This window comes from Arachis duranensis, chromosome 6, assembly GCF_000817695.3.
Source record: "Arachis duranensis cultivar V14167 chromosome 6, aradu.V14167.gnm2.J7QH, whole genome shotgun sequence".
NCBI classification, from domain to species: Eukaryota; Viridiplantae; Streptophyta; class Magnoliopsida; order Fabales; family Fabaceae; genus Arachis; species Arachis duranensis.
In genome coordinates this window covers 91,175,194-91,201,282 of record NC_029777.3, presented here as the reverse complement: position 1 = coordinate 91,201,282, position 26,089 = coordinate 91,175,194, and the positions used below count along the sequence as shown (strand labels likewise).

At 33.0% G+C, this 26,089-nt stretch overlaps 2 protein-coding genes across 2 annotated transcripts in view; both read right to left on the bottom strand.

Moving 5' to 3' along the window:
* Positions 1-230: 230 nt before the first annotated feature.
* Positions 231-11,282, bottom strand: LOC107494565 (uncharacterized). The gene is made up of 13 exons (XM_016115610.3): positions 10,844-11,282; positions 10,271-10,420; positions 9,757-9,927; positions 9,267-9,410; positions 8,471-8,576; positions 8,200-8,348; positions 7,846-7,971; positions 6,468-6,611; positions 6,102-6,189; positions 5,006-5,379; positions 4,351-4,674; positions 2,144-2,374; positions 231-729 (listed from the first exon to the last, which is right to left on the bottom strand). The coding sequence occupies exons 1-13, from the start codon at positions 11,126-11,128 to the stop codon at positions 595-597; spliced, it is 2,427 nt and encodes an 808-aa protein (XP_015971096.1). The 5' UTR covers positions 11,129-11,282; the 3' UTR covers positions 231-594.
* A 13,224-nt stretch (positions 11,283-24,506) lies between these two features.
* Positions 24,507-26,089, bottom strand: part of LOC107494578 (pentatricopeptide repeat-containing protein At4g36680, mitochondrial) — a 5,128-nt gene continuing 3,545 nt past the window's right edge. Inside the window, exon 2 of the mRNA XM_052262731.1 lies at positions 24,507-24,522. The gene's annotated coding sequence lies outside the window, so the exon portion shown is untranslated. The remainder of the gene's footprint in view (positions 24,523-26,089) is intronic.

The following is a 26,089-nucleotide window of genomic DNA, read 5'->3' as shown; positions in this document are numbered from 1 at the left end:
TATTTAAAATAAATTTAATTACACATATACTTATACACAAATACATGACAACTAATTTTGATATATACTTAGCATTTTTGAATTTGGATATTATTTAGCAGCTCCAAAATTATTAATCCATTTAAATAAATTCAACTGCAATACGATATTAGATTTACAAGTCTAAAAGTGATTGAAAAGCTAATTTATCATCGACACCTATGCAGCTAGAAATGAAATACACTTTCCAGTTTTCACTAATGAAGGAGTACAATATGATACAGAATAGAAGATACAAACGAATAATTACAGATGGATAGTACCTTTTCAAATTTTGATTCTAGTTGTGGGTACTTCGATACACTGAGTAATAAATCTTGCAGCATATCATTCTATGATTTCTATCATGAGAACTACGTGGGATGCTTCCCCTATCTATATATTAAAAATGATTCAGTATAGAAGATTTGGTGAGTGTCTTACAAATAGCTTTCAGCAACCAAGAGCAAGAGATATATGAAATATTGGGTTACTTATAGACACGTATAGTTGTTTGTACATTCTGTCATAATATACACAATTGTGGGGCCTTAAGGTGAGGTTGATAGAGTTCTCTTACAAAAAGGAATCACGTATCACTCGTGCTAATACCCGAGAAGATAATCTGCTAACAATTTCAGGAAGCACTTTAGCCGAGATGCCGGGCAACACAGGGAGCAGGTCTTGGATAATCTGAGGGACATTGAGTACCTGTTGCCATTCCCCCAAAACAAAAAACACAATGAATAATTAAATTGATTGTCAGATTGTGTTAGACACCAAAAGAGAAAAAAAAAATTGTTTCATTTAACTTTTTGAGAATTGATTTTGAAGTAAAGTGATTTATATTTAACAAGAGTAAACTATCAAAATGGTATCCGAAAGTTTACTACACTGACAAAAATAACCCCAAAAGATACTAATGATAAGTTCCCGAAAGAACACGACAAAAACCTAGAAATTCAATATATATTCTAAAAAACGACTTTAGAATCAGATTTTGATGTAATGTTTTGCAGATCTTATTAGAAAAATAAAATCTTTTCATCCTTAAAATTTGGTAATTTTATGTGTTAAGTGAATTTTTTTAAAAACAGTTTATTGTGAATGACCTTTTCTTTTGAAAAATAAAAACAAAAATCTAAAGATCAAACTTTTTCGCTCCGAATTTTGTGCATCTTCTACATATTTATTCAAATGTTGCCGCAAAAATTCGGATCAAATGGATAAATCGTTTGCCAAATACGGAAGTTTTTTTTAATCACTTATAAAAAATATAATATTTATTAGTTATTTTTGTCGCATTTTCAAATCATTCAGGGGCTATTTTATCAATAACATCTTTCAGGAACCTTTTTGTCAGTGTCCGAAACTTTCAAGTACCGAATTGGTAACTAAATCTATTTGATAATTTTCTTTTTTAAATATATTGACACCCATAATCAATAACTAAAATTGGAAAAGTGAAAAATTGTGTGTCATATAATTGATTTTGGACCCATAATCAATTATGAAGTCTTGGTTAGGGGTAAAACCAATCATCTAAAAAACTACATAATTGATTTAGATTGTGATTCATCATAATGGAATATGGGCGCATTCAATTGGTAATCCAAGCTCTAAACATGCTTTGGACCATTTTTAGTTGAGGGAAAAATCAATGCTATCTATAAACAAAATCAACCATCAATTAGCCATCCACCCACCCGTATAGGAATACATAAGAATACGAAATGACTACATATTCATATTTATAATCAAATTTAATAAATAATATAATTAAGTAGATTTATATTCATAATCAACATATGAATAAAAAGTATAAAAGTATAATGGTTGCTGATTAGTGTTCATAAAAAGTTTGATTATGCTATTACGAAAGAAGTTTGAATATTCAGCTACATAAAAGTTGATTTTTCCGGTGAGAAGTTTGATTATTTTGGTCAAAATCACTGTTAGAAAAATGTGAATGGACCCTAAATATACACAAATACGTAATGACTTATTTGGTGGCAGATTTATAGTGTTGATAACATTTTTGAAAAACAATATACTTGTCTATTAAGAGAGAAAAAGAGAAAGGCTCACAACAAAGTTCTCGATAGTGAAATTCATTATTCATTACCTGACCAGACGTCCTTGATAGTGAGCTTCCAGCAGTCAAGAACTCCACCACTTTCTGGACATTATTCAGTATGACTTCATCCTCTTCGGTTATGGTGGGTATAAGTGCTGTCGTCTTAAAGGGTCCAATGGTAGGTACCATACTGAAAACCGGGGCCGCATTCTGAAATCCAAGTGGGGATATTATTCTTACGAGTTGTTCTCTTGTAAGTGCATCAATGCCTTTGACAATCTGCATTCACAGGCAATAACGTGGATCACCAAATGCACAGAAGTCAGAAAGTAGCACTGATTCAAACTACCCATAAATATGACAAATTTCACAAAATATAGCAAATAGTTCATCATGGCACTGACAAACAATATGCAATGAATCACCTAAAAAACAGTATGATATGAAAAATAAATGTAAATGAGATGAAAACACTATATAAGCCTTTTGGACAACAAGAAGCCTCTTTTATTTCAGGGTAAGAGGAATTGATGATCCAAGTTGGCTACTTGACTCCTATCAAGTATTTATTATGTATAAGGGATGTTATTCAACACTAGCCACTGCCAAGCAAAAATCAATCATCTGGATGCATTGCAGCCAATGAACCAGAATAAAGTTACAGAAAAGGGTCTAACAATGACAAATCAAATTGAGCAGGAGGAGAGGAACATCAATAAAACATTTCAAGCATAATAAAAAATAAAGTCATAACTAATTATTTTTATCTCATTTTCAAGTTCAGCTATTTGCAGAGTTTCAGGTCAACTATTTAAACATTTGTTGGTTTCCTCTTATCTGAAGAATTTAATGTGAGAAATTATGAAATTGATGATAGGTTGGTTACATAAAGCTTAAGTATCATTTGCTTACTTTAGTACTACTTTGATTTCTTCTTTCATATAATTTTCATATATATATAAAATTTACTCAACAAATAGAACATGCAATATCAGAATTTAGACCTTTGATATGAACTAATATCTTCTATAATATAATTGAAGAAATTAATGTGAGAAATTATAAAATTGATGATAGGTTAGTTGCATAAATGCTTTTTACTATGATATTTTAAATGTGACTATATAGATAGATTCTTTTCTCTATGTTGCAACAAACTAAGTTTAGCGTTGACATGGCAAATTCATAGAAAATGTAAAATCTTTGGTATCATTAGCTTCTTAAGCACTACTTTGGTCTCTCCTTTTATATATTATAATAGATAGTTATGACTACACGAGATTACATCCAGGGATTAAGAGCCCTGCTAATGTTTCATTAAACATAAATTTGTCATCATCAATTAAAATGCTAATTAGATTTAACTAAGCAAGCATAAGCTTGGCAAAATCAAATTATATATTTTGAAATATTTACTGATTCAATGCATTCAAGTGTTGACATTTTGTCCTGTTTAATGTGAGATGAGAGAAAGGGGATTCAATACATAATAATCACAGGATATACACAATTAACTACCGTATCGTAACGGATCCTATAAGGATATAATATCATAACTCATTTATTCACACATATTCTAACATGCCCCTTTTTCCAAGTAACTATCCATGTAATTGGTATTTTATTTTTCTTTTTTATTAAATTTTGGATAGAAACTGTATCTATTTAAACAACAGAGGTTCGTTCCCCTGATGAAAATTATAATGAGGCAACTGGGCACCAGATGGACCCTTGTCATTACTAATCTAAAACTTGTTACATACTGAAAGACCACAAGAGGCTTGGTAAGACATTGATATACGACGGGTTAGCTGACCTTTGCTAAAAGTTAACGAGCCTATTAATAATCTAGTTTCATTTGTTTTGAATTCATTTATCAAATGGCCTAAGGAATCATATGTTTGGAAATAATTATTTCTTCCCTAGAAGAAATATCTTTTAAGCATAGAGAAATAACATGAAACCTATCCGCAAAATCGTCGGATGATTTCTACCATTTAGCTCCCTTGATTTCCGCCAGTTATACAAAGATATGCAACAACTTAATACATCCAATACTATTAATTTCAAGTAATTTGTATATCACGCCATTTAGCGTACTTGTTTAACAAACATGGTCGAGATAGGAAGGGATATTTGGTACTTGGCTCTAAAATGCAAAGAATAATTAAATCAATTTGCATCTTAAAAAGTCATTTGAAGTTATAAGAAGTTATAAGATAGAAGTTATAACAAAAGCTTTATAGAGAGAGTACCTCATCCAGAAGAAATTCTCGGAAAAAGTTTCCCCTATCAGACAGCAAAAAGGCCAAAGCAGCCCTTGTTTGCAGTGGCTGCTGCGATTGAGGAATTGCAGACTGGAAACCGGGCAAGAGAAACTGTGATTGACTAGTAAGCACCCCAAGTTCAGCCATTTCCCCATTCAGACTCTCTCCACCTCCACTTTTGGCAGCAGTAATAAAATTCTCAAAGGCTTGCATGACATCAATAAATCTTTCAGCATCAAAAACTCCAGATTTACCATATATAGTATAACGTAAAGCATTCCTTAGCCGAGGGGATTCATCCGTAAGGAGCCTCTATCAATGAAACGATGGACATCAGTATAGATTAATCAGAAGAATCTGGTGTAGCAATAGGACAAGCTAGGTCACCAGTAACAGAAAATCCTATTGGTTTAGCATTCAAAGCTATGAACTAAACTGTCAAATTCCAATTTTGTTTCAGTAAATAACTTCCATGCATGATGGTTGTAACAAAATAAAATTCGATGAATTCCATAATATTAACATAATCATTCCTTCAATGTGCTCCACTCGAAATTTGTGCGTGCTCTAGAACTAGGACACATGCAAATGGAAAAGATATCCACCCTTTATTTCAAAACAGTCACTAAGCAGAAGATTATACCTGAGCAATATAAGGGTAGGCCTCATCAACAATGGCAAAATCCGAATTTCCTACTAAGGCAATCCCCTCTAGCACCCCAATAGCCCTAATTATCAGGGCAAAGTATGGGGGTATCCTAAATGGATAATCAAAGGTAATCTGAGCCAAATCTGATGCAAGCTCTTGAAAATTGATGTTCTTTGCTCCTCCACCTTCTAAGGCCTGATCGAAGACCTTGGCTAAAACTGGCAAGATTGGCTCCAAATTGACGCCATCAGGAATGAAACCGAGTTTAACAAAGTCTTTAACTATAGCTGGGTAATCCCGATGGATGAGATGAGAAATTGCTTCAATCATTCCATACTTTTGATCATCAGTCAATTTTGTAACAAGCCCTAGGTACAAGAAAATAATTTGATCATTTACCACAATGATTCACATATTGAAACATCTACTTGCATATATAAAGAGTAGCGTGAAGGATTAAGACAATATAATGAACCATGGAAAAAGAGATACACGTTTAAAAATTATTCCAATTACATCATAGCTATAATATTCAGGTGAGAAACCAAAAAAAGCTATGATTAAGAAAAGAAAGCTTCATTAACACATTAGTGGCTCCACTTACCTCCCCACCCAAACATACCCTTAACAAGAACATCGACCATCCCCCTTTCTCCCAAAAAAAAAAAATATTAATATGTATGATACGGAAAAATACTATTGTCACTATTCCATCTTGAATTAGTTACGTAAATCAAATGATAACATAGTGTCCTATAACATGGAGGTCTGAGGAGAATTGGTTCTGCAACAGTAATATGAGAAATTTAACTCCATAATGAGCTTATCAAAGAGAATTAAGCATAAATATGTTTAGTTTATAAATAATTCATGACAAGACATAATGGCATTGTTTGATCCATGTAGTCAATCTCTCCTAGTGTGGAACAAGGCCTTGTTGCGCTGGTGGTTCTTAAAGCCAAATTAGTTCACATTTTCAACATATATTTCATAAAGTAAAAGCCACACCTATGTCTATAATATTGGTATCTTATGAGAAAAATAATCTACAACTATACAATATTCAGATACCCAAAAAAAAAATTCTTACCAAAGTCAAGTATAGCGAGCTTTCCATCTGGAGTGCGGATCAAATTTCCCGGGTGTGGATCAGCATGAAAAAATCCAGTATCAAGCAGCTGAAATAAAATAAAAATGAAGATATAAATATGTAGTAATTACTTACATCAATGATTCCTAGAAGAATTCTTCTAATACTATACCACATACATTTTCATCATCATTTTATTATACAATCACATGTTCATTAATGCATAATTTTTACATTAAATATTTTATTTTCAGTGAAGGGTTCAAAGATAAAACAAGATGATTGGAATTGACATCGAAAGCAATAAAATAAAACATTCTATAATTCTTTTTAAACCAAAAAGATAAAAAAAAAAAGTGAAACTACCTGCTTTAGATAACAGATGACTCCAACATTAACTAGCTCTCCAACATCGCTTTCAGTGCTTTGTGACAACTTCTCTCCGTCAATCCACTCTGTAGTAAGAACCCTCCTTGATGTATATTTATTGTAGGTTCTTGGTATCACAACCTGAAACTAGAACTATCAGAAGAAGTAGCCGAGATCTAGTGACCATTCATGTAAAAAGTATTCGGATAGAACTCCCACATATGTAAAACTTTTGACAAGCCTGTTATGAAGATAGGCACGTTTATTGTGTTTCTTCAAATTTATGAAACATTATACATAAATAAATATTGACGAAAACATTCTACATATAAACAATGTACCAAAATATCTTAGTTACAAAAAATCTTGACTTAATGAACTAAAAATCTAACCTTACATTCTCAGTTTGATCACCCATTTGTTAGGCATATATGTATCCACTATCTAGGGCTTTGGTGATTAGGGTAGTGTTTTGGATTACATCCTCAAATAAAATCACATTATGAATTTATTATGATATATGATAAAACCCAGCCTTACTTTCTATCGTTAACTTTTATGCCACCACATAAAATACAACTTCAATTCAGATGGCAGACTATACACAGAGAAAACAATAACAGACTAAAACTCCAAAAGAATCATCTACCCACTACAGCATTCCACCATGTATGCATGTATAGCCATATCCACATTTCATATCCATAAACAGTTCAAACATCTCTAGGAAAACATAGGAAATAATTAAATATTCTCCCCATCAAGCATACACATGGATGCTTTTCTTATAGCTATTTTATCATTTTTAATTTTTAGTTAATTGCACAATTTCACTTGGAAATAAAAGCAAAACTCTGTAGTACATGCATTCATATTTTACTAGAACGGAAAGTTAAGATTTTAAATAACCTCCTTGTACTCTTTGGTTTCATTCTGGGAGACAACTTTAAGTTTCTTCCCTAGTGTAAGAAACTTACTAGAAACTTAGATGGCAGGAAGGGTTTCTTTTATTCAGTCTTCAAGTCATATTAATCTAATGCATTGTCTTCTAAATATATTTATTCCCCTTGCTTTTGTTGTTTCAGTGGGTGTTACTTGGTCCTTGGGGACCTATAAAACTTCATTTGGTCTGCAGTGTGTTACATTCCGTGAGACAATCTTGTCTCATGAGCTAGGATAATTGTTGTATTAAAAAAGACTGGTTACCTCTCATTCAACCATCTGATTTACCAATATATCATACTTGAATCATAACCAAACTTAGATTGTGGAAATACCAACCATGTTTTATATGCAATTCATTTTTCTTTAATATATAAAACACAAGGGGAAAATATAGAGTGGGCGAAAATTAACTTCAAGTAATCATCCGTACCTGTGGTAGGTCTTTCCTCATCATTTCAGCAAAACGATTTCCATTTTCACCTTCATTCACATAGTCTAGCTCTTCAAAGAATCGAGCAGCCCACTCATCAACCAACCCAACAACGTCTATTGAGACCTATAATGTACAAAATAATAAAATAAAGGCTTAAATATAATTTTTGTTCTCTATAAAATACCCGTGTTTTGGTTTTGGTCCTTATAAAAAAGTTTATTTTGGGTATGGAGGACATTTGTAATAAGCAATTAGCTTGCATTGCCAACATCACTATTTAAATGTTCAAATTAATTCAATTCCAATTGACAAATACAACTTCAAGTCTCTCCTCACAATAATTAAACTTACCTGTGGAAACTTTCGAAGAGCCAAACCTAGCTTCCTAATAATGAATAAATCAATTGTGACTGTCTCAAGAACAAAAGGTCTTTGTACTTTAACAGCCACCAAGTCCCCGTTTTCCTTTAGGCGGCCCTTATATACCTGTCCAAGAGAAGCTGCAAAGATTTAACAAAAGAATTAATACCTCCTGATAAATGAACTTAAAATACTAGCAAAGAGAGACTATACTTTTTCTACAATGAAATTACTATAGCTAATTGGTTGTCTGGAGAGCTACCAGCAGCAATGGGAGATGTTGATAGTTCAGAATAGATATTTTGCCATGGTTGACCAAGCTCCTCCTCAATTAGAGCCATAGCTATATCATCTGGAAATGAAGGAACCTTGACATTTACAGAATTCCCCCACAACCCCATCAAAAAAGAAAACAAACCTTAGCAAAAGGAATAATTCAGTATTAGAAATCATAATGTCATTGTGTAACTGCTAATAATTTTCACTATTTACAATTTCTAAATTAGTTCTTGTATGTTGGATCATGATTCAAATTTAGACAAAGAAAACGGCCCAGTAAACTGCTTATGAAAATAGAACATAAATATTAGATGCAACCAGCGCAACTGTTTCATTTTTCTAAAATAAATAGGAAATATAATTTTGATTCCTATTTGTGATAATGTGAAACTTCTTTATTGTGAGATATAAGGAGCAACTAAGAAAAAATGAGTGTCACTTACAGGGAAAGACCAAATTTATTTATTTTGAACCCAACACTAATTTTAATTTGGTCCCAACACTTTACAGTAGCTTCATGCCAAGCTGAAAACTTCAAAGCAGCACCACACAACAAGAATTACTAATAAACAATTGCATGTACATGGACCACATTAAATTTTGCTTTTATATTGAACAAAATTGAAAAATGAACACTATGTATATGGAGAAAAAACATATATTAATCAATAAATCACACTTGTCTGCATATCAAATTATGAACTTTTCTCAGACTCGCATAGAGATGGATTATGCAGAATGGTGAAATAAAGCAAAGGGAGCGAGAGCAATAAGCTTACTTTATCACAAAGTTTCTGCAGTTCTGTCATTGCTACAGGTGATAGTATATCAGGTCTAATGCTCAACGCTTGCCCAAGTTTTATGTACGCTGGACCCAAAGATGTAACAATTTCACGCAATTCAATTGCTCTAGCAACTTCGTTCTGGTTATAGAAAATTGGAAAGAGCAAAAATGAATAATCACAAATTCACAATGTAAACTCAAAAGTTGCATTGTAAAAAGTAGATAGGAATATATGGAAAGCGACACGTATACCCACACAGAGATACATGTTCAAGCCCTAGGTTCTACAGTACCAACTAGTAAACTACTTTTGTATGAAGTTAAAATAATTATAAAATAACTCATTCAGTCATTTCATAAAAGCGAACACTTCTTAGTTTTTATTATTTAAAAAACTAAACATAAAAGAAAATAAGAGAGAGTGGAATAAAACACTCTGGAATAAAGAGTAAGCTATGAAGCCTTTCTGGATATTAAGGAATTACCTCCTTAACCTTCTTCTTAATCACATCCGAAGCAATGCGCGAAAGGAAACCTCCAGCAACAGAAAGTAACTGCACAATGCGCGTAGCAACAGCACGTGGACGTTTTCCCCAATATGCAGAAATACTTGGGGGATCATACACTAAAGGCAAAAACTCACTACTTTCATCCACCTACACCAATACAGAATACAAAGTTCCAATTACAATCGAATCTGATACTCGTTTATAAAAAACAAAAGGCACACACTTTATCCAAAAAGGAAAAACGGAAAAATTAAACACTAAAATGAAAATGAGCATAAAGGAATGACAGCCAACATAGAGATAAACTCCAAATATATCATAAAACAATTTTTAAAGCAAATACATATCAGTTTGATGCTAATGTATTAATGTATTAATGTTAATGCACCATAAATCCGTAACTGCTGTCAACTAGTAATCACAAACAAGTTCACTAAATTTTAAATAATAATAAAATAAAATACTATAAGATTCAGATAATTTTGAACACCTCAACAAGACGTAGCTCAACATCATCCGCAGCAAACAACGAGTCCTTCAGGTTCTGTCCACGAAGGCCTCTCATCAGAGTCGCTAACTGTTCGTCTTCTTCCATTTGTGCTCTCATTCGCTTTATCTCCTTTGAAACATCTCCAATTCTCTGCCATCCAACAAAACCCACACACTCAAAGTCGTTAACTCACGTGTTCCATCAACTCAACAAACAATCGAAATAAAAGACATGCAAAAAGAAAGATAACTGAATCATGCTTTCATGTTTTTATTTCCTGCATTACTTCTCTTGGTTCATGATTTCATGGTTTTGTGAACTAAATAACAAAAACGAAAAAATTATTTCATTTTTAGTATTTTTCTACTTTCAGTATTTTGTTAAGGAAGAGATAAAACAGAAAACAGAATTTTAGTTATTATTTTCACTATTTTCAACTTTTTTCCCCTAAAAATCCTGATTTCAATCCAAAGTTCTTTATCTCACTATTTCTCTGACAAAATCTTCAGAAAAAAAAAAGAAAACAGAAACGGAAACATTAATAAAAACAAAAACGAAAATCAAAAGTGTCACCTTTGATCCGCCGTTGACGGTGCTGCCAGTCGAAGTAAACCTAGATGACGAACCATTGACTGCACTGCTCAGTGGAGGAGACCTGGACGACGAATCGTTGATGGTGGTTGATTGAGCGGTTATATTCTGTTTAGCCTCCGCGGAGACGACGAAAACACGGTTGGAGTGGAGGCGAAGCGGACGGAGCTTACTGCTCCATGATGGCGAATGGTGGTGGTGTGAGAGTGAGCGACGGCGAGGGAAGGAATCGATTCGGCAGGAGACGAGCGTCGATGCGGCGTCCATGGCGGTCCGTCTCCCCTTGTGGAGAGAGAGAGAGAGAGAGAGAGAGAGAGAGAGAGAGAAAATGTAGAGAATTTGGAGCAATGCGGGCCAAACTGGTGGTGGTGGTGGTGTTTGGCGAAGTTTGAAGTGATGTGTTGTAATTGTACCTTCTTAGTGAGTGACTTGGTGTACGAAGTACGAACCACTAACACTTTGTGTGGATGTTGGAAAGAAGAGGGAGAAGAAAGAAAAAGTTGAATTACTTTTGTGAATAAAAAATAGATGATAAGAAAATAAATAAAAAATTGTTTGAATAAAAAAAAATAAAAAAATTATAATAGTATAAAATTATATTAATATTTTTATTATAAAATAAAATATAAATATTTTTATTTATGTTTGATTAGATAGTATAGAAAATACAAAAATATAGTTTTTTTTTATTTTTTTGTTTGTGATGGAAAAAAAATTTTTGTAGTGAAATTTACACACAAAAAATTTTTTTTTTCTTTTATAATCAAACAAAGAAAAATATTATTTTTTATTTATTTTTTTATATTTATTTTTTTTATTCATTTTCTATCAAACTAAATATAGTGTAAAAAAAGAAAAAAAATGCAGACAAGGAGTGAAGGAAAAATAGAAATTGTACTAATTTTTTTCTTTAAAATTTAATTAAAGCCAATTTTTTAGTCAATTAATTTTTTAAATTATTTTTTAATTTTAAATTTCGTATCCTAAGTTCCTTAAATTTTTCAAAAATTTAAAGATAAAAAAAATCTTATAATAAAAATACTAAATTAAGTAATTAAAAAGTAGTCCACTCATATTTATTCTTTTTAAATAACAAAAATTACTTATTTTTAATTATTTTTATCAAAAAGTAAAAAATATATATATAAATTATCTATACAACTTTTTTTTAAAAAAATTAGTATCAAAAAGAAAAGTAAAGAAAAGACTTAGTAAACAATTGAAATCCATAAAATACACTATTTTTCTTTTATTTTATTTACTCTATTTTTAACTAATATTTTTGTCTTTATTATTTTTTATTTATTATTAAGAACTTATCAGGATTTTTTATTTAAATAAATTTTTTATTTATTGAAATAAATAATTTTATAAATTATTACGAAAATATCAAAAAACGCTGGGGTGATTTTTGGGCTGGTTTTGGCCCAGTTTCAAGCCCGAAAACACAAATTAGAGGCTGCAGAGTGGGAGAATCAGGAAGACGAAAATTTATTATTCACACATTAGGTTTTAGATGTAGTTCTCTAGAGAGAGATGCTCTCTCTTCTCTCTAGATTTTAGGATTTTTAGCTTTAGTTCTTCTTAAATTTTGAATTCTATCTTATTTCAATTTAATTTCTCTTCTACTTTTATTTGTTCTAGCATTCTAGTTTATTTATTTTCCTTGTTGATTAATTTATGTTGCCAATTTAATTTATGAATGTTTGATGTTAGATTCAATTTCCATATTAATGCAATTTATATTTTATATGGTTATTGTTTCTTTCTTTAATTTGTATTATTGATGCTTGCAATTGGTTGTTAAATTTAATATTCCTTGTTACTCTTATATGTTTTTATGTTATGCCTTCCAAATGTTTGATAAAATGTTTGGTTTGATTTTAAATTAGTTTTTTATATTCTTGACTTGGATTGATTAGTTGAGACTATAGAATTATCAAATTCTTTTGTTAAAGGATGATTGAAAATAGCTGATTGGCTTAGACTTCACTAAATCTAGTCTTTGATTAGGACTTGTGAACCTAAGTTGATTTTGCTTACTTGATTTACCTTCATTGTAGAAGTTAACTAAGTGAAAGCGAAATACAATTACCATCACAATTAATGACGATAACGAGGACATGACTTCTAATTCTCAATCCTAATTAAGAGTTTTCTTAGTTATTAATCTAATTTCTTGTCATTTTATTTTCTTGTTCCTTATTTCAAAAATTCAAAAAGATACTTTTCTATAACCAATAGTAAAAATACTTTCCTGCAATTCCTTGAGAGACGACCCGAGATTTAATACTTCGGTTAATTTGATTGGGTTTGCTTAAGTGACAAACAAATTAAATTTGATTGGAGTTTAATTGTCGGTTTAGAATTATACTTACAACGCGCTTATTTTTGTAAAAATCTTTACCGACGATTTCCCATCGTCTGCAAGACACAGTGGTGTCCGCTTGAAGAGTTGCCACTGCAACGCGCTGCACCTCCATTCTGGATCTTTTCTATTTGGTGCGTGTATATTATTTATTGCTACCGCCTTTACCTTTTCCAATTTGGGGTTGAATCAGCTTTCTTTAATTTGAATTCATACTAAAGATGTTATGAATTCCTGATTGACTTGTGGAAACAACATTATTATATGTTAATAATAATTTTAAAATATCAAGGATTGTTTCTGCAATATGTTTGGATGCAACAATACACAGAAAGATTGGATAGAAAATTTGATTACCTTGCTAAATTAGATTCGATTATCAAAATCTCCATTTGTCTGGTAATTTTGTTTTCTTTTGATTTTTTCTTAATTTATGGATGATGCCAGTTAATGAAAGAACTAATATACATGTTAATTCCTTAGTGTGATAACTTTATAAAGCAATGAAGCCCCTATCTTTGAAGACTCCATTTACATGACCATGAGACTTGAGTCTATATAATATTAACTAAATGAAGATCTAACATGCAAAAGCATTAACACTTCAGTGAATATTGTTTTGACTTTTTAAAAGCAGCTGAAAAAAAGAAACACAAAGAAAATTAGCCACACAAACATCTTAAAATCTGATTTTCTAAATAAATTCAGAACTGATAAAATGATTGGAGGGCTAAAAAATGTTGAATTGATGAGTTATTTTTCTTACTATTCAATGTTAAAATGATGTTTAAATTTAAAACTTAAAGAACAAAAGCACAAGTAAATACAGTAGTACTGCAGAATTTGGTCACGATTGCATTTACTTGAATATTGAATTGGTAATGATGAAAAGATCAGTGAACTGTTTTTGTGTTTATACTTTATAATAATAGTAGTGTAACATCCACTGATTAAACTTGTAATTACTATATGCCAGAAATGAGTCAAATTCCTTAAGGTAGCGTTTGTTTTGAGGTACTGAGACAGAGACTGAGAGACTGAGATTCAGTATTATGTTTGTTGGTTCAAAGATTGGTACTAAAATTTCTGTCTCTTTCCCCAAAATTTCATTATTTCAGTTCTTCTAAAAAGTAGGGATATAAGAGACTAAAATTTTTAGAGATGGAGATTGAAACTTTAATAACATTTTATACTTAAAATATCCTCATTTCAATTAATTAATTCTAATTTTACTCTTTGTGCAAATTAAATTAGAGTTTTATTCTTGTTTTAATTTCTGTCTCCCACTTTACACCAAACAGAATACTGAGATTTATTTCAATCTCTGTCTCTCAATCTCAGTCTTTCCGTCTCTATCTTTTTACCAAACGCTACCTAATAATAAGACCCCAGATACTCCTTATATCATTTGTTCAGCTTTGAAGAAGTGTTTCTTATACAATATCACTAATGCAGTTCTTGTGAAACCTACCAAAAGGCATGTGATGCACCATCCAGTATTGAAAATGATTTGCTAAACCATGATTCTTGCCAATGCTAATTTGTAAAGTTACAAGAGAAGAATTGAAAGTAGAACCTACCTCTCAGCATTATAGGAATTTGTGATAAACATGAGGTCTAAAATGTCTCCTTGCATGCAAATAAGATATAGTCATAGGTCAAAAGCATTGCCAAAGTTAGTATTCTCATTATTCTAAATAATTATGTTGAGTATTGCAATTTTTAAGTTATACTTTTTTTTTCTTAGGATTTAAGTTCTCCTTTATCTGCTTTAATTGATTAAATCTCAAATAATTATTTACCAAAAATTCAAAATTTCATGCAAATATGCAAGGCAAAAAGGCTTTGTTCAATTCTAAATGGGCAAGGGTCCAAATGATCAGTCCGATGTATCTTATTATATGTCATGTCACGTGATTTAGTTATACCTATATCCTTATTCATTTTTCAGTGAATGTAGATTAGTTGTCGTAACCTACTCAATTAATCCATTTCTCGAAGACATTACGAGGTTAGGTTTATTTTACACTTTTCTTTTGTATTAATTTACAAGGTTAGTTTTATTTTACACCGTTTTTTGTTTTTGTTTAAGAATGTGAGACTTCATAGCTCATGTTGCATCTTTATCATGTCTTAATAGGACTCTAGTGCACTGTGCCACCTTTATCTTCTCTTTTATATTTATTTTTTAATTTTTAACTTTTTTGGAAAATCAATTGATCATGTAGATAGAAGCATGTTTATGTAGCATTTTAAGTCTTGCAATGTAGAATATTATAAATGCTAGATAGTACTGATATAAATTTAAAACGCCTAAATATATAGTCCTTAAAAGCTTTACAACACCCCTCCTAACGTACAAGTACAAGAGTTTGAGCTTAACCTTATTGATATATTGCTTCCATTGTCTCATTCATGAGTGTAAGAAATATATATTTTCTTTAGTTCTTTAATCTGATTCTAGAATATATTGCAATGATTACTTACATTAACAATTTATATGTATATATGGCCATTTGCAACTATTTAGTAGGGCCATGCTGCGGTAGCTATAGCATTTGTTTCGGGATGTCTTTGTAAATGCTATTGTGGCTGGGATTAAAACATGAGGACAAGATTAATTTACTTTGTTGATGCATGTCTTGTAGCAGTAGCACAATCTTCCTAGAGTACTTTATTTGTAAAATAATCAATTACTATTAAAAGAGTAAACTTTGCCTAATGTGTAAAAAATAAACAAGTAAGGTGGTGAATGTGTATATTTGCCTAATGTGGAGTAGTATATAAAACTAATTGTGTGTTACTTTCTTTGTTACCACAATATTGTCCCTATGCTAGAAAACATAGATACATAGTAACTGTGACATTTTTTTGTTCTAACTTTTGTAATTTTTGTGCATAAGTCTTAGAAATGAAGTTTTGATCACAAACACAGAGACACGGCTTACTTTTGAAGTTTTACAACCTTTTAAAAATACCCACCAAAGCATTTTGAAGCCATATCACTCACGAAAGAAATAGAATCACAGGCTTTCTGTTCGTTGTTGTTGCTTTTTTGTTTTGGGCTTCTTAAGCAATCATTTTTCTGCATAAACTCTTTCCTTCAAACTTCAAAGTCATACATACATAGATCATAGATGATAGCCACTTAGCCAGCTCCTTTTGCATTGCTGATTCTATGTTTCCAGTAAGCTCTTACTCATAATTTCATTTGAAATATAAAGTTATTTTATATTATTATTTTTGCCTTTTTATGTTATCTATTGTTTTCATGATAAAGACCATGTTAACAAGTGGGGGTTCTCATTATTGTTCTAGGAAATATCGAGAACCTTTTTTGTTCATAAATCAATGTTGGAGTGTTTTGTTTTTAAGGTTCTAAGATGAGTAAGATATAAATGGTCCTATTATTTTACCAACGACAGAGAGCTTTTGCTTTTGCCAACTCCTAATTAGAATACACATACATACCTCATTCTTATAAGTAGCTAGCTAGGTACATGGGAATATTTCACATATTCTTTTTAGCAAACCAAGCAATAAAAAATGGTTTGCTTACAGAGAAAGAATTTGATATGATTCTATTCTTTTTGTCTACTATGATTGTTTACTTATATTTTTGTTTTTTATACTTTTTAACTCTAACTTTTATTCCTCTTTTTTCTTAAGGAAGCTTTTCTTTCCTTTTTTATTTTTGGCTTTCAAACCAGAAATTCTTTCTTCCAGTAATTTTTTAGAAACAGTAGAATTTTGCAATGAGTAAGTAACCTTCTCAATACAATTCGTATGCTCTATATTATCCGAGGTGCAAGTAACTTTGTTTCTAATTCCTTATTAAGTTATTCTCTCACTCTTTATGGGATTACTAATAATATTGAATTTAAATCTATTATTACTCTCCCATTACATTATTATGGTAAACTATAATTATTTCTTTCGACACATAACCCAAAATTTGGTTAAATTTTATCTATTTGTATGACTTTATGAATTGTTTCTTTACTTTTTTTGTATAATTTCATTAAATTAGATATAGATAAGAGTTGGATCTCAAAGCCACGAGATAGTTAAGAATATAAGACAGACTTAAACATATTTCTGGACTTCGCATTCACTAGTGCAGCCTCCGATGGAATGATACACTATCCATGTCCTTCGTGCGGGTTCCATCTTTTCCAAAATAGAGAGGATGCCTACGATTATCTGCTAATGAAACCTTTTCCCCCTAACTATACCTTTTGGTTACATCACGGTGAGAGACCGTAGGAAAGAGCTCTAGTGATAGACAGGAAGGTGAACCGTGTAGAAACCTTAGAGATCCAATGCGTGACATGGTCCACGATGCATTCAACTTCCCCGGACTGGTTGCCGATGATAAAGACTCAAGCAACAAACATTTCGGGGGGGATGTCGAAGAGTTACTGTATATGTACAACGAACTTAGTCGCGAGGCCCGTAATTTTCATGACCTGCTTGAAGATGGAGAGCAGGAGTTGTATCCGGGATGCTCAAAATTCTCGAAGCTGTCTTTCTTGGTGAGGTTATACCGTATGACTGCATGCTATATCAGGGCAGCGATCAAAACCTGTCTAGGTGCAAGCGATGTGGGACACTGAGATGGAAGCAAAAAACTAAGAGAAATTCCGTTGCCAGGATCAATGTGGTTGTTAAAAAGAATGGGAAACCATAGGCGGCGAAGATTCTTCGTTACTTTCCCTTTGTTCGACGACTGCATCGGTTGTTCATGTCTAATAACACTTCTGTTAACATGTTGTGACATAAGAAAGGTCCTAACTCTGATGGTTTTTTGAGGCATCCAATGGAGGGTGAGGCATGGAAGGCATTTGATAGAAGATATACTGACTTCAGAAATGATCCGTGCAGCGTTCACTTAGCATTAGCTAGCGATGGCTTTAATCGTTTTAGAAACCTCAGCTCAAGGTACTCAATTTGGCCCGTGATTCTTATCTTGTACAACTTACCTTCCTGGGATTGTATGAAACCTAGCTCTTTTATGCTCTCTATGATTATTTCCGGTCCCAAAATACATGAGAATGACATAGATATCTATCTACAATCCTTGATAGAAGAGTTGAAGCAGCTGTGGGGTGGTGTTGAGGCGTACGACGCTAATGAGAAGAAAACATTCAAGATGTATGCTGCATTATTGTCGACAATCAGCAATTTTCTAGGCTTGGGCAATTTATCTGGGTGAAATACGTATGATGGCAGAGCTTGTCCTATGTGCACCTTGGATGCTGAGACTAACCGACTCACCTGCAGTCAGAAATGGTGTTTCATGGGTCATTGGTACTTTTTGATTCAAGGCCATAGATTTAAGCAGGACCGGGTTAGATTTGATGGAAAGATAGAGGATAGAAGTCTCCCTATCAAGTTATCTGGTGGAGATATTTTCAGACAGTTAGAGAATGTACATGTCAAGTCAGGCAAGGTGCAAGCGGTTGCTGGGAAAAGAGCACGCAAACAACAAGCTATAGTGCAAAATGAGTCTCCTTGGAAAAAGAGGAGTATATTCTTTGAACTTCCATATTGGGAGAATAATTTATTGCGTCACAACCTTGACGTGATGCACATAGAAAAGAATGTGTGCGACAACGTAGTTTACACCATACTGAATAATAGTGATAAATCTAAGGACCATCTTAAAGTTCGAAAAGACCTCCAACTTATGGGAATCAGGCATGAACTCTGGCCATAGAAAGATGAAAAGTATCCCACTGGGATCTTCTCCATGTTGCCTTCACAGAAGGACGTCTTTCTTAGGACTATCAAGAATGTGGTCTTTCTTGATGGTCACTTGAGTAACATTTCTCGCTGTGTTGACTTACCATAGCGAAAGTTATCCGGCTTGAAAAGTCATGACTATCACATTCTAATGAAACATCTAATACCAATTACATCAAAGAATGTATTGCCTCCCCCAGTGTCAATCGTCTTGGCAGATTTCTCATTTTTTCGACAATTATGCAGTAAACCCATAGACCCTCAACAATTTTCTCTCCTTCAGAATCATGTGGTCCTCACTCTTTGTCACATGGAGATAATTTTTCTACCATCTTTCTTCACAGTCATGGTACACTTAACCCTACATCTGGTCGAAGAGGTACGCCTTAGGGGCCCAGTGCATTATCGGTGGATGTACCCAATTGAAAGGTAACTATGCGATTAATTTTACATTGCTAATATTCTGATTGCCTTATGATACTAACACACATATCCTACTATTATAAAGACACTTATGTCGACTCTAGCAATACGTGCGTAATAGGGTCCAACCAGAAGGCTCAATTGCAGAGGGCTACATAACTGATGAGATTCTCACATTTTGTTCAAGATACTTGGATAATGTTGAGAGTATGATCAATCGACCAATGCGTGTTGATGATTGACCGAGCGAAGATGTGACTAACAAAGTGGCAAGATGTTCCCACTGATTGGCAGGGAGATCGGGGCTACGGTATTTTTTAATCTTACATCGAAAGATAGATTTCGAGCACATTGTCACATATTGGTCAATTGCACGGCTATAGAAAATTTCTCAAAGTAAGTGTAGTTGTTCTAGTGGTTTATGACATGACCAAAGGCATTTTTTTATATTTTGACATTAAATCCTCGTGATATACTTAGAGATTTTATGAGCACAAAAAGAAGGCTACGAAGTAAAACAAGATTCCAATCTCACATTGACAAGGTTGTCCACAAAGAATTTCCTTAGTGGTTCAGGCATGAGGTAAAAGTTTCATATGCCTGATCAGTTTACATATTTGGTAGTATCTTGTTTTCTGTATCTGAACTGAGAAAATGTGTAATTGTTCCCTGTTAGTTACCATTGGAAAGCACCAGGCACTCAAGAGAATTGTAGTGGCTCGCATGTGGCCCCAATATTCAGGCTAGGCTCTTGAAGGCATACAACGTCAATGAATTTAAGTTTAGAACCCTGTCGTGAGAAGATGGGATGAGAACCCAAAATAGTTGGGTATATGTCACTTGATACTAGAAGTTATGCAAGTACTCATAACAGTAATGTTGCTGTTGGTGGCGTCTCGTATTGTGGAAGATTGGTGGATATCACTGAACTAAATTATATTGGACAATTTATTGTAGTCTTGTTCAGGTGCCTATGGGCAAACACTAAATTTGGCAGAGGCATAAAGCAAGACATTTTGGGTCACATCTGTATCAACTTCAGTAATCCGATTCAAACAGATGATCATAAAGATGATGAGTCGTACATTCTTGCATCCGATGCTCGCCTTGTATACTATGTGGAAGATGAAGTTGATAAGGAATGGAGTGTCATGGTCCATGTGAAGTCAAGAGATTTGTTTGACATGGGTGAAGACAATGAACACTGTGAGGTCGAACTTTCTCTCCAACTAAGTTTGACTAGGTTGTCTAAGTGTGACGTTAAAGGTATTTTGTTGACAAGGGACGGTGATTTAGAAGAATCCAACACTGATGTGATCGAAACTTGAGAAGAGGATGCTGATTTATAGATTTATTTGGTTACCAATATAGGACATGTAGACTATTACTCTATGTATAGTCTAGTTGAGAGTTAGACATTTACAATTTTATTAACTAGCAAATAGCATATGTTAGAAACTAGAACATAGAAAGACTTGAATTAGAGATTCTCATCCGTAACAATTGATCCACCTGAAAAGTGATATTAACCATCTGTTACAAATTAAAGTTATTTAATTTGTCTTTTTTTTACCCAGTGTACCTAGAGCTATATAATAATTGACGTGTATACTTAAACCTAATTTGCTCACCTGTATCATGATGGGACTTATCAGGAAAATTGAAAGAGAGGGACATTTTTCTTTGCGACTGGTGCACGAAATTGTGATCATCAACAATGGCATCAAAAACTTGGTAGCACTCTCAAACGTGAATCACACTTTGTCACAACTCCGCACAACTAACCAGCAAGTGTACTGGGTCATCCAAGTAATACCTTACGTGAGTAAGGGTCGATCCCACAGAGATTGTTGGTATGAAGCAAGCTATGGTCATCTTGTAAATCCCAGTCAGGCGGATTTAACTGTATTAAGAAATTATAGTATACGCGAAGGAATAAAATAGTAAATAGTTACTCATATAATTCAATAGTAGGAATTTCAGATAGGTGTATGGAGGTCCTGTGTTCCTTCTGAATCTCTGCTTTCCTGCTGTTTTTATCCAATCTTTATCACTCCTTTCTATGGCAAGCTGTATGTAGGGCATCACCGTTGTTAATGGCTACATCCCATCCTCTCAGTGAAAATGGTCCAAATGCTCTGTCACAGCACAGCTAATCATCTGTCGGTTCTCGATCATGTTGGAATAGAATCCCTTGATTCTTTTGCGTTTGTCATTATGCCCAGCAATCGCGAGTTTGAAGCTCGTCACAGTCATTCAATCCCGGAATCCTACTCGGAATACCACAGACAAGGTTAGACTTTCCGGACTCCCATGAATGCCGCCATCAATTCTAGCTTATACCACGAAAATTCTGATTAAGGAATCCAAGAGATATGCGCCCGGTCTAAGGTAGAACAGAAGTGGTTGTTAGTCACGTGCGTTCATAGGTGAGAATGATGATGAGTGTCATGGATTATCACATTCATCATGTTGAAGTACAACGAATATCTTAGAATAAGAATAAGTCGAATTGAATAGAAAATAGAAGTACTTGCATTGAAACTCGAGGTACAGCAGAGCTCCACACCCTTAATCTATGGTGTGTAGAAACTCCACCGTTGAAAATACATAAGTGATGAAGGTCCAGGCATAGCCGAGAGGCCAGCCCCCAAAATGTGATCACAGGATCAAAAATACAATCCAGGGATCCAGGATGTCTAATACAATAGTAAACTATCCTATTTATACTAAACTAGCTACTAGGGTTTACAGAACTAAGTAATTGATGTATAAATCCACTTCTGGGGCCCACTTGGTGTGTGTTTGGGCTGAGCTTGATCTTTACACAAGCTGAGACTTATCTTGGAGTTGAACGCCAAGTTGTAACGTGTTTTTGGCGTTCAACTCTGGTTCGTGACGTGTTTCTGGCGTTTGACTCCAGAATGCAGCATGGAACTGGCGTTGAGCGCCAGTTTACGTCATCAAATCTTGGATAAAGTATGGACTATTATATATTTCTGGAAAGCTCTGGATGTCTACTTTCCAACGCCATTGAGAACGCGCCATTTTGAGTTCCATAGCTCCAAAAAATCCATTTCGAGTGCATGGAGGTCAGATTCTAACAGCATCAGCAGTCCTTTGTCAGCCTTTTATCAGAGTTTTGCTCAGGTCCCTCAATTTCAGCCAGAAAATACTTGAAATCACAGAAAAACACACAAACTCATAGTAAAGTCCAGAAATGTGAATTTAGCATAAAAAATAATGAAAACATCCCTAAAAGTAACTAGATCATACTAAAAACTACCTAAAAACAATGCCAAAAAGCGTATAAATTATCCGCTCATCAGCGACACTAGCTTCTCGTTTTGTAGAGGCATCTTTGTTCTCTTTCCTGGAGCATGCAACATCATTCACAAGAGACTTACGGTTCAACAAGTCGCTTATTAACTCATGGCTGGATGCATTCTCAGCACACAAGCACAATTTTTTTAAAATTAAAAAGTAATATCAGCTGAGCTATTATAATGGTCTACTTTGATTAAGGTTTATTTTTTTATTGGACATTATTTATGGTTAATGTAAGTTTTTTGAACCCAAAAAATTAAAGTATTACGAATTGCATATGGTGGCCTGACACAAATAATTTATTTGTTGGCCTCTATATGAGTATAGCTACATCCAGGTTCAAGACATGAATTTAATTTATTTAATGGAATATAGGAACCTATATAGTTGTGTGCGGGAGTGGATGTGTAAATTTCTGATGTGATGTTTAAAATTGAGATGCAATATGCTGACACCATTCACATATTCAGTCTCGTTATATATGGACAACTGATCCGGACATCTTCTGAACCATTACCGTATACCACATTGGCAGAGTTTAGTAAGATTCTTTCCAACCACCGAATATTTTTTCAATGGACTTTTGCTTTGCCAACCAACCAATGGCCTTATAGCCTCCGCAACTGTGTCTGAGTCCAACTTGAAATGATCTTGTGAAATCATTCTTATGGTGCATGTGTGCCTCTTGTTGTATCTTCTTATCTCCCAATAATCTTTATTCTAAATCAAGCTGACTCGGATAAGCCAATCGCACCTACAGCCATATATTTTGCATTTCGCATAGAACGTCTGTGGTTCGAACTCATACATAGTATTATCGACTCCTCTAAAGATAGTGTAACTCCTCCTAATTGTCGCGACCACTAACTGTCTAAAACGGTATTCCATCCCGATCCTAAACTCATCGTCCTTAGGAACAACAACACCTATAGAAAAAAGCAAATGGTCACTCATCAATCCATCAAAAATATATTACTCACTCACGTACATATGTTCGTATATTTAGGAAATTTTGGTGCATCCATGGCGTCAAGATCCAAACTCTGCGTAAAATGTGGAACATCGAAGGATTGATTGACTGTGTGTTGAACCACTGTATTTTGCATGATTGCCTCACCTGCCTTGTCACCATCATCGTTCTCGTCACCGGCTTCATAGTTAGCCTCAAACTCCTCTTTGTTGTCACTGTTCATTCCTTTGTATACTTCAACTCTATCATATTTCTTTGCAACTATATATTCAAACTCAACATACAACTCAATCTTTTGCTGTTGCATCTGAGTTTGTTGATGAATATGAAACATATGTTGCATACTTGCTTCGTCAACAATGGGCATAGTATCAAACTATATTAGCCTGCCAAATGCGATAACAAGATTTCTGTATAGAATATTGCTCACTCTCTTTAAGATATCACTCTTTATGTTTTGACAGAGACTGTATTGTAGCTCTGCAGACATCACAGTGCATAGAATAACAAATGAAAATAAATTCTTACACACAAAGCTCACACCCTCCTGTATGTTTCTTATATTCTCAGTTTCTCACCGTTGTAATGCACCGATATATTTATTCTACTATCCATTACAACACCAATACACTAAAATAATTCTCCTCTCAATCTAATAAAATGGTAACAAACTTCATATTTATAGACAACACATGTTGATTAGCATCCAATTACCACGTTATACATGGACAACATCCAACCTGCATGTTATAACATGCCTCCTGCGTATTGAAGCATGTGTCCTACATGATGGCCATACACACCACCTTTATGTTTAGCCTGCTCCTCCTGCAGTGTTCATCCGCATATAATTACACTTGATTAACTCATTTTAAATAAAAACACACCGACCTTTTTTATATTTAAAAAAATCAGTCTCATTGTGACTCCCAAAAAATTTTTTTATTTTCAATTAAATGATTTTCAAAAGAAAAAAAAGTTATTACCAACATAAACTATTATTCTGTTTTTGATGAAGTATATTAAATATGAAAAAAATATATACGATTTAAAAGTCAATTTATGATCCAATTATTTTTTGTAAGCATACTTAAAAAATATAAAAATATTATTTATCCATAAAAAATTAAAGTTATTAAATTAGTTATTAAATATTTATATATAAATATATGTGTTATTTCATATATTAGTTACCACGACTTGTTACAAGTGTAACAAATTGTTAATACATTTAACCACATTTTTACTAAATGTATCGATCTAGTTATCTGTGTATTCTCTATTTATTATTTATATATCAATAATACTATTTTTTTTTAAATTGCTTTGGCCTCATCTATTTTTATTCCCACTAAAATAGAAAAAAATTAATCTCTACATACAAGTGTTTTACGCTTACAAATTTTACAAATATGAAGAAAACGAAACCCACTAAATGTGCTGCTTATGTTACGTGCCTCTTTAACAGACTTTTAAATCAATTCAAATCAATTAACGCACAAATATATAACTTCTATTTTTCAAAAGATTTCGTTTCTTTTTTCAAATTTCTTGCTAAATTTGTTAGATCTCCTTCTTCCTTCGTTTTTTTTCGATTTTCATGTTTTTGAAATCAAGTTTTGAAATTATTTTGAAGATAATGGAACTTCAGAAATACATCCAAACAATTACAGAAATACACTCAAACGATTACAGAAATACTCCCAAATGATTACAGAAATACACCTAAACGATTACAGAAAGGATTACAAAAATACATCCAAACGGTTATAGAAATACACCCAAAGGATTACAGAAATACATCCAAAGGGTTTAATAAATACACCCAAAACATGGGGGAGACAGTATATTTCTTCTTGAAATCTTTTAATATTTTGCTGGTTAATGATAAGGCACATGACGGAGACAATCTAGAAAAAAAACCTAGAAGAACAGTAAAACAATACCTTAAATAATGTTTCTTCATTTTTTCTGGTGATTTTTGATAGAGATTTGTATATTTTCTTTTTGATTTCTTATACTCTTCGCGAGGAGTTGGAACGTGTCTTTTGTTTCGAATATCACTTGAATCTTGATGGTTTGCGTTTTGATTGAGGAAGAAGAGGAAGAGTGCGGCATAATGAACGCGTACGTTGGACGCTCGATTTTAAAGGAGTGGTGCGCGTATTTTTTCTTGGACTTAGACCAACTTGTATATCTTGTAAGCCAAAAAGGCTTGTATGTGTAGCAAGCTTCAAATAGAAATACTAGTGCTCTCTTTAACAATTCTTACATATTATCAATTGATTTGTTAATTATGGTTTTACAATTTAATTGTTTATTATTTCTATTTCTATCTAAAAAAATAAAATTATTATTTATACACTAAAATTAGTCATCAAAATCAGTTACTAAC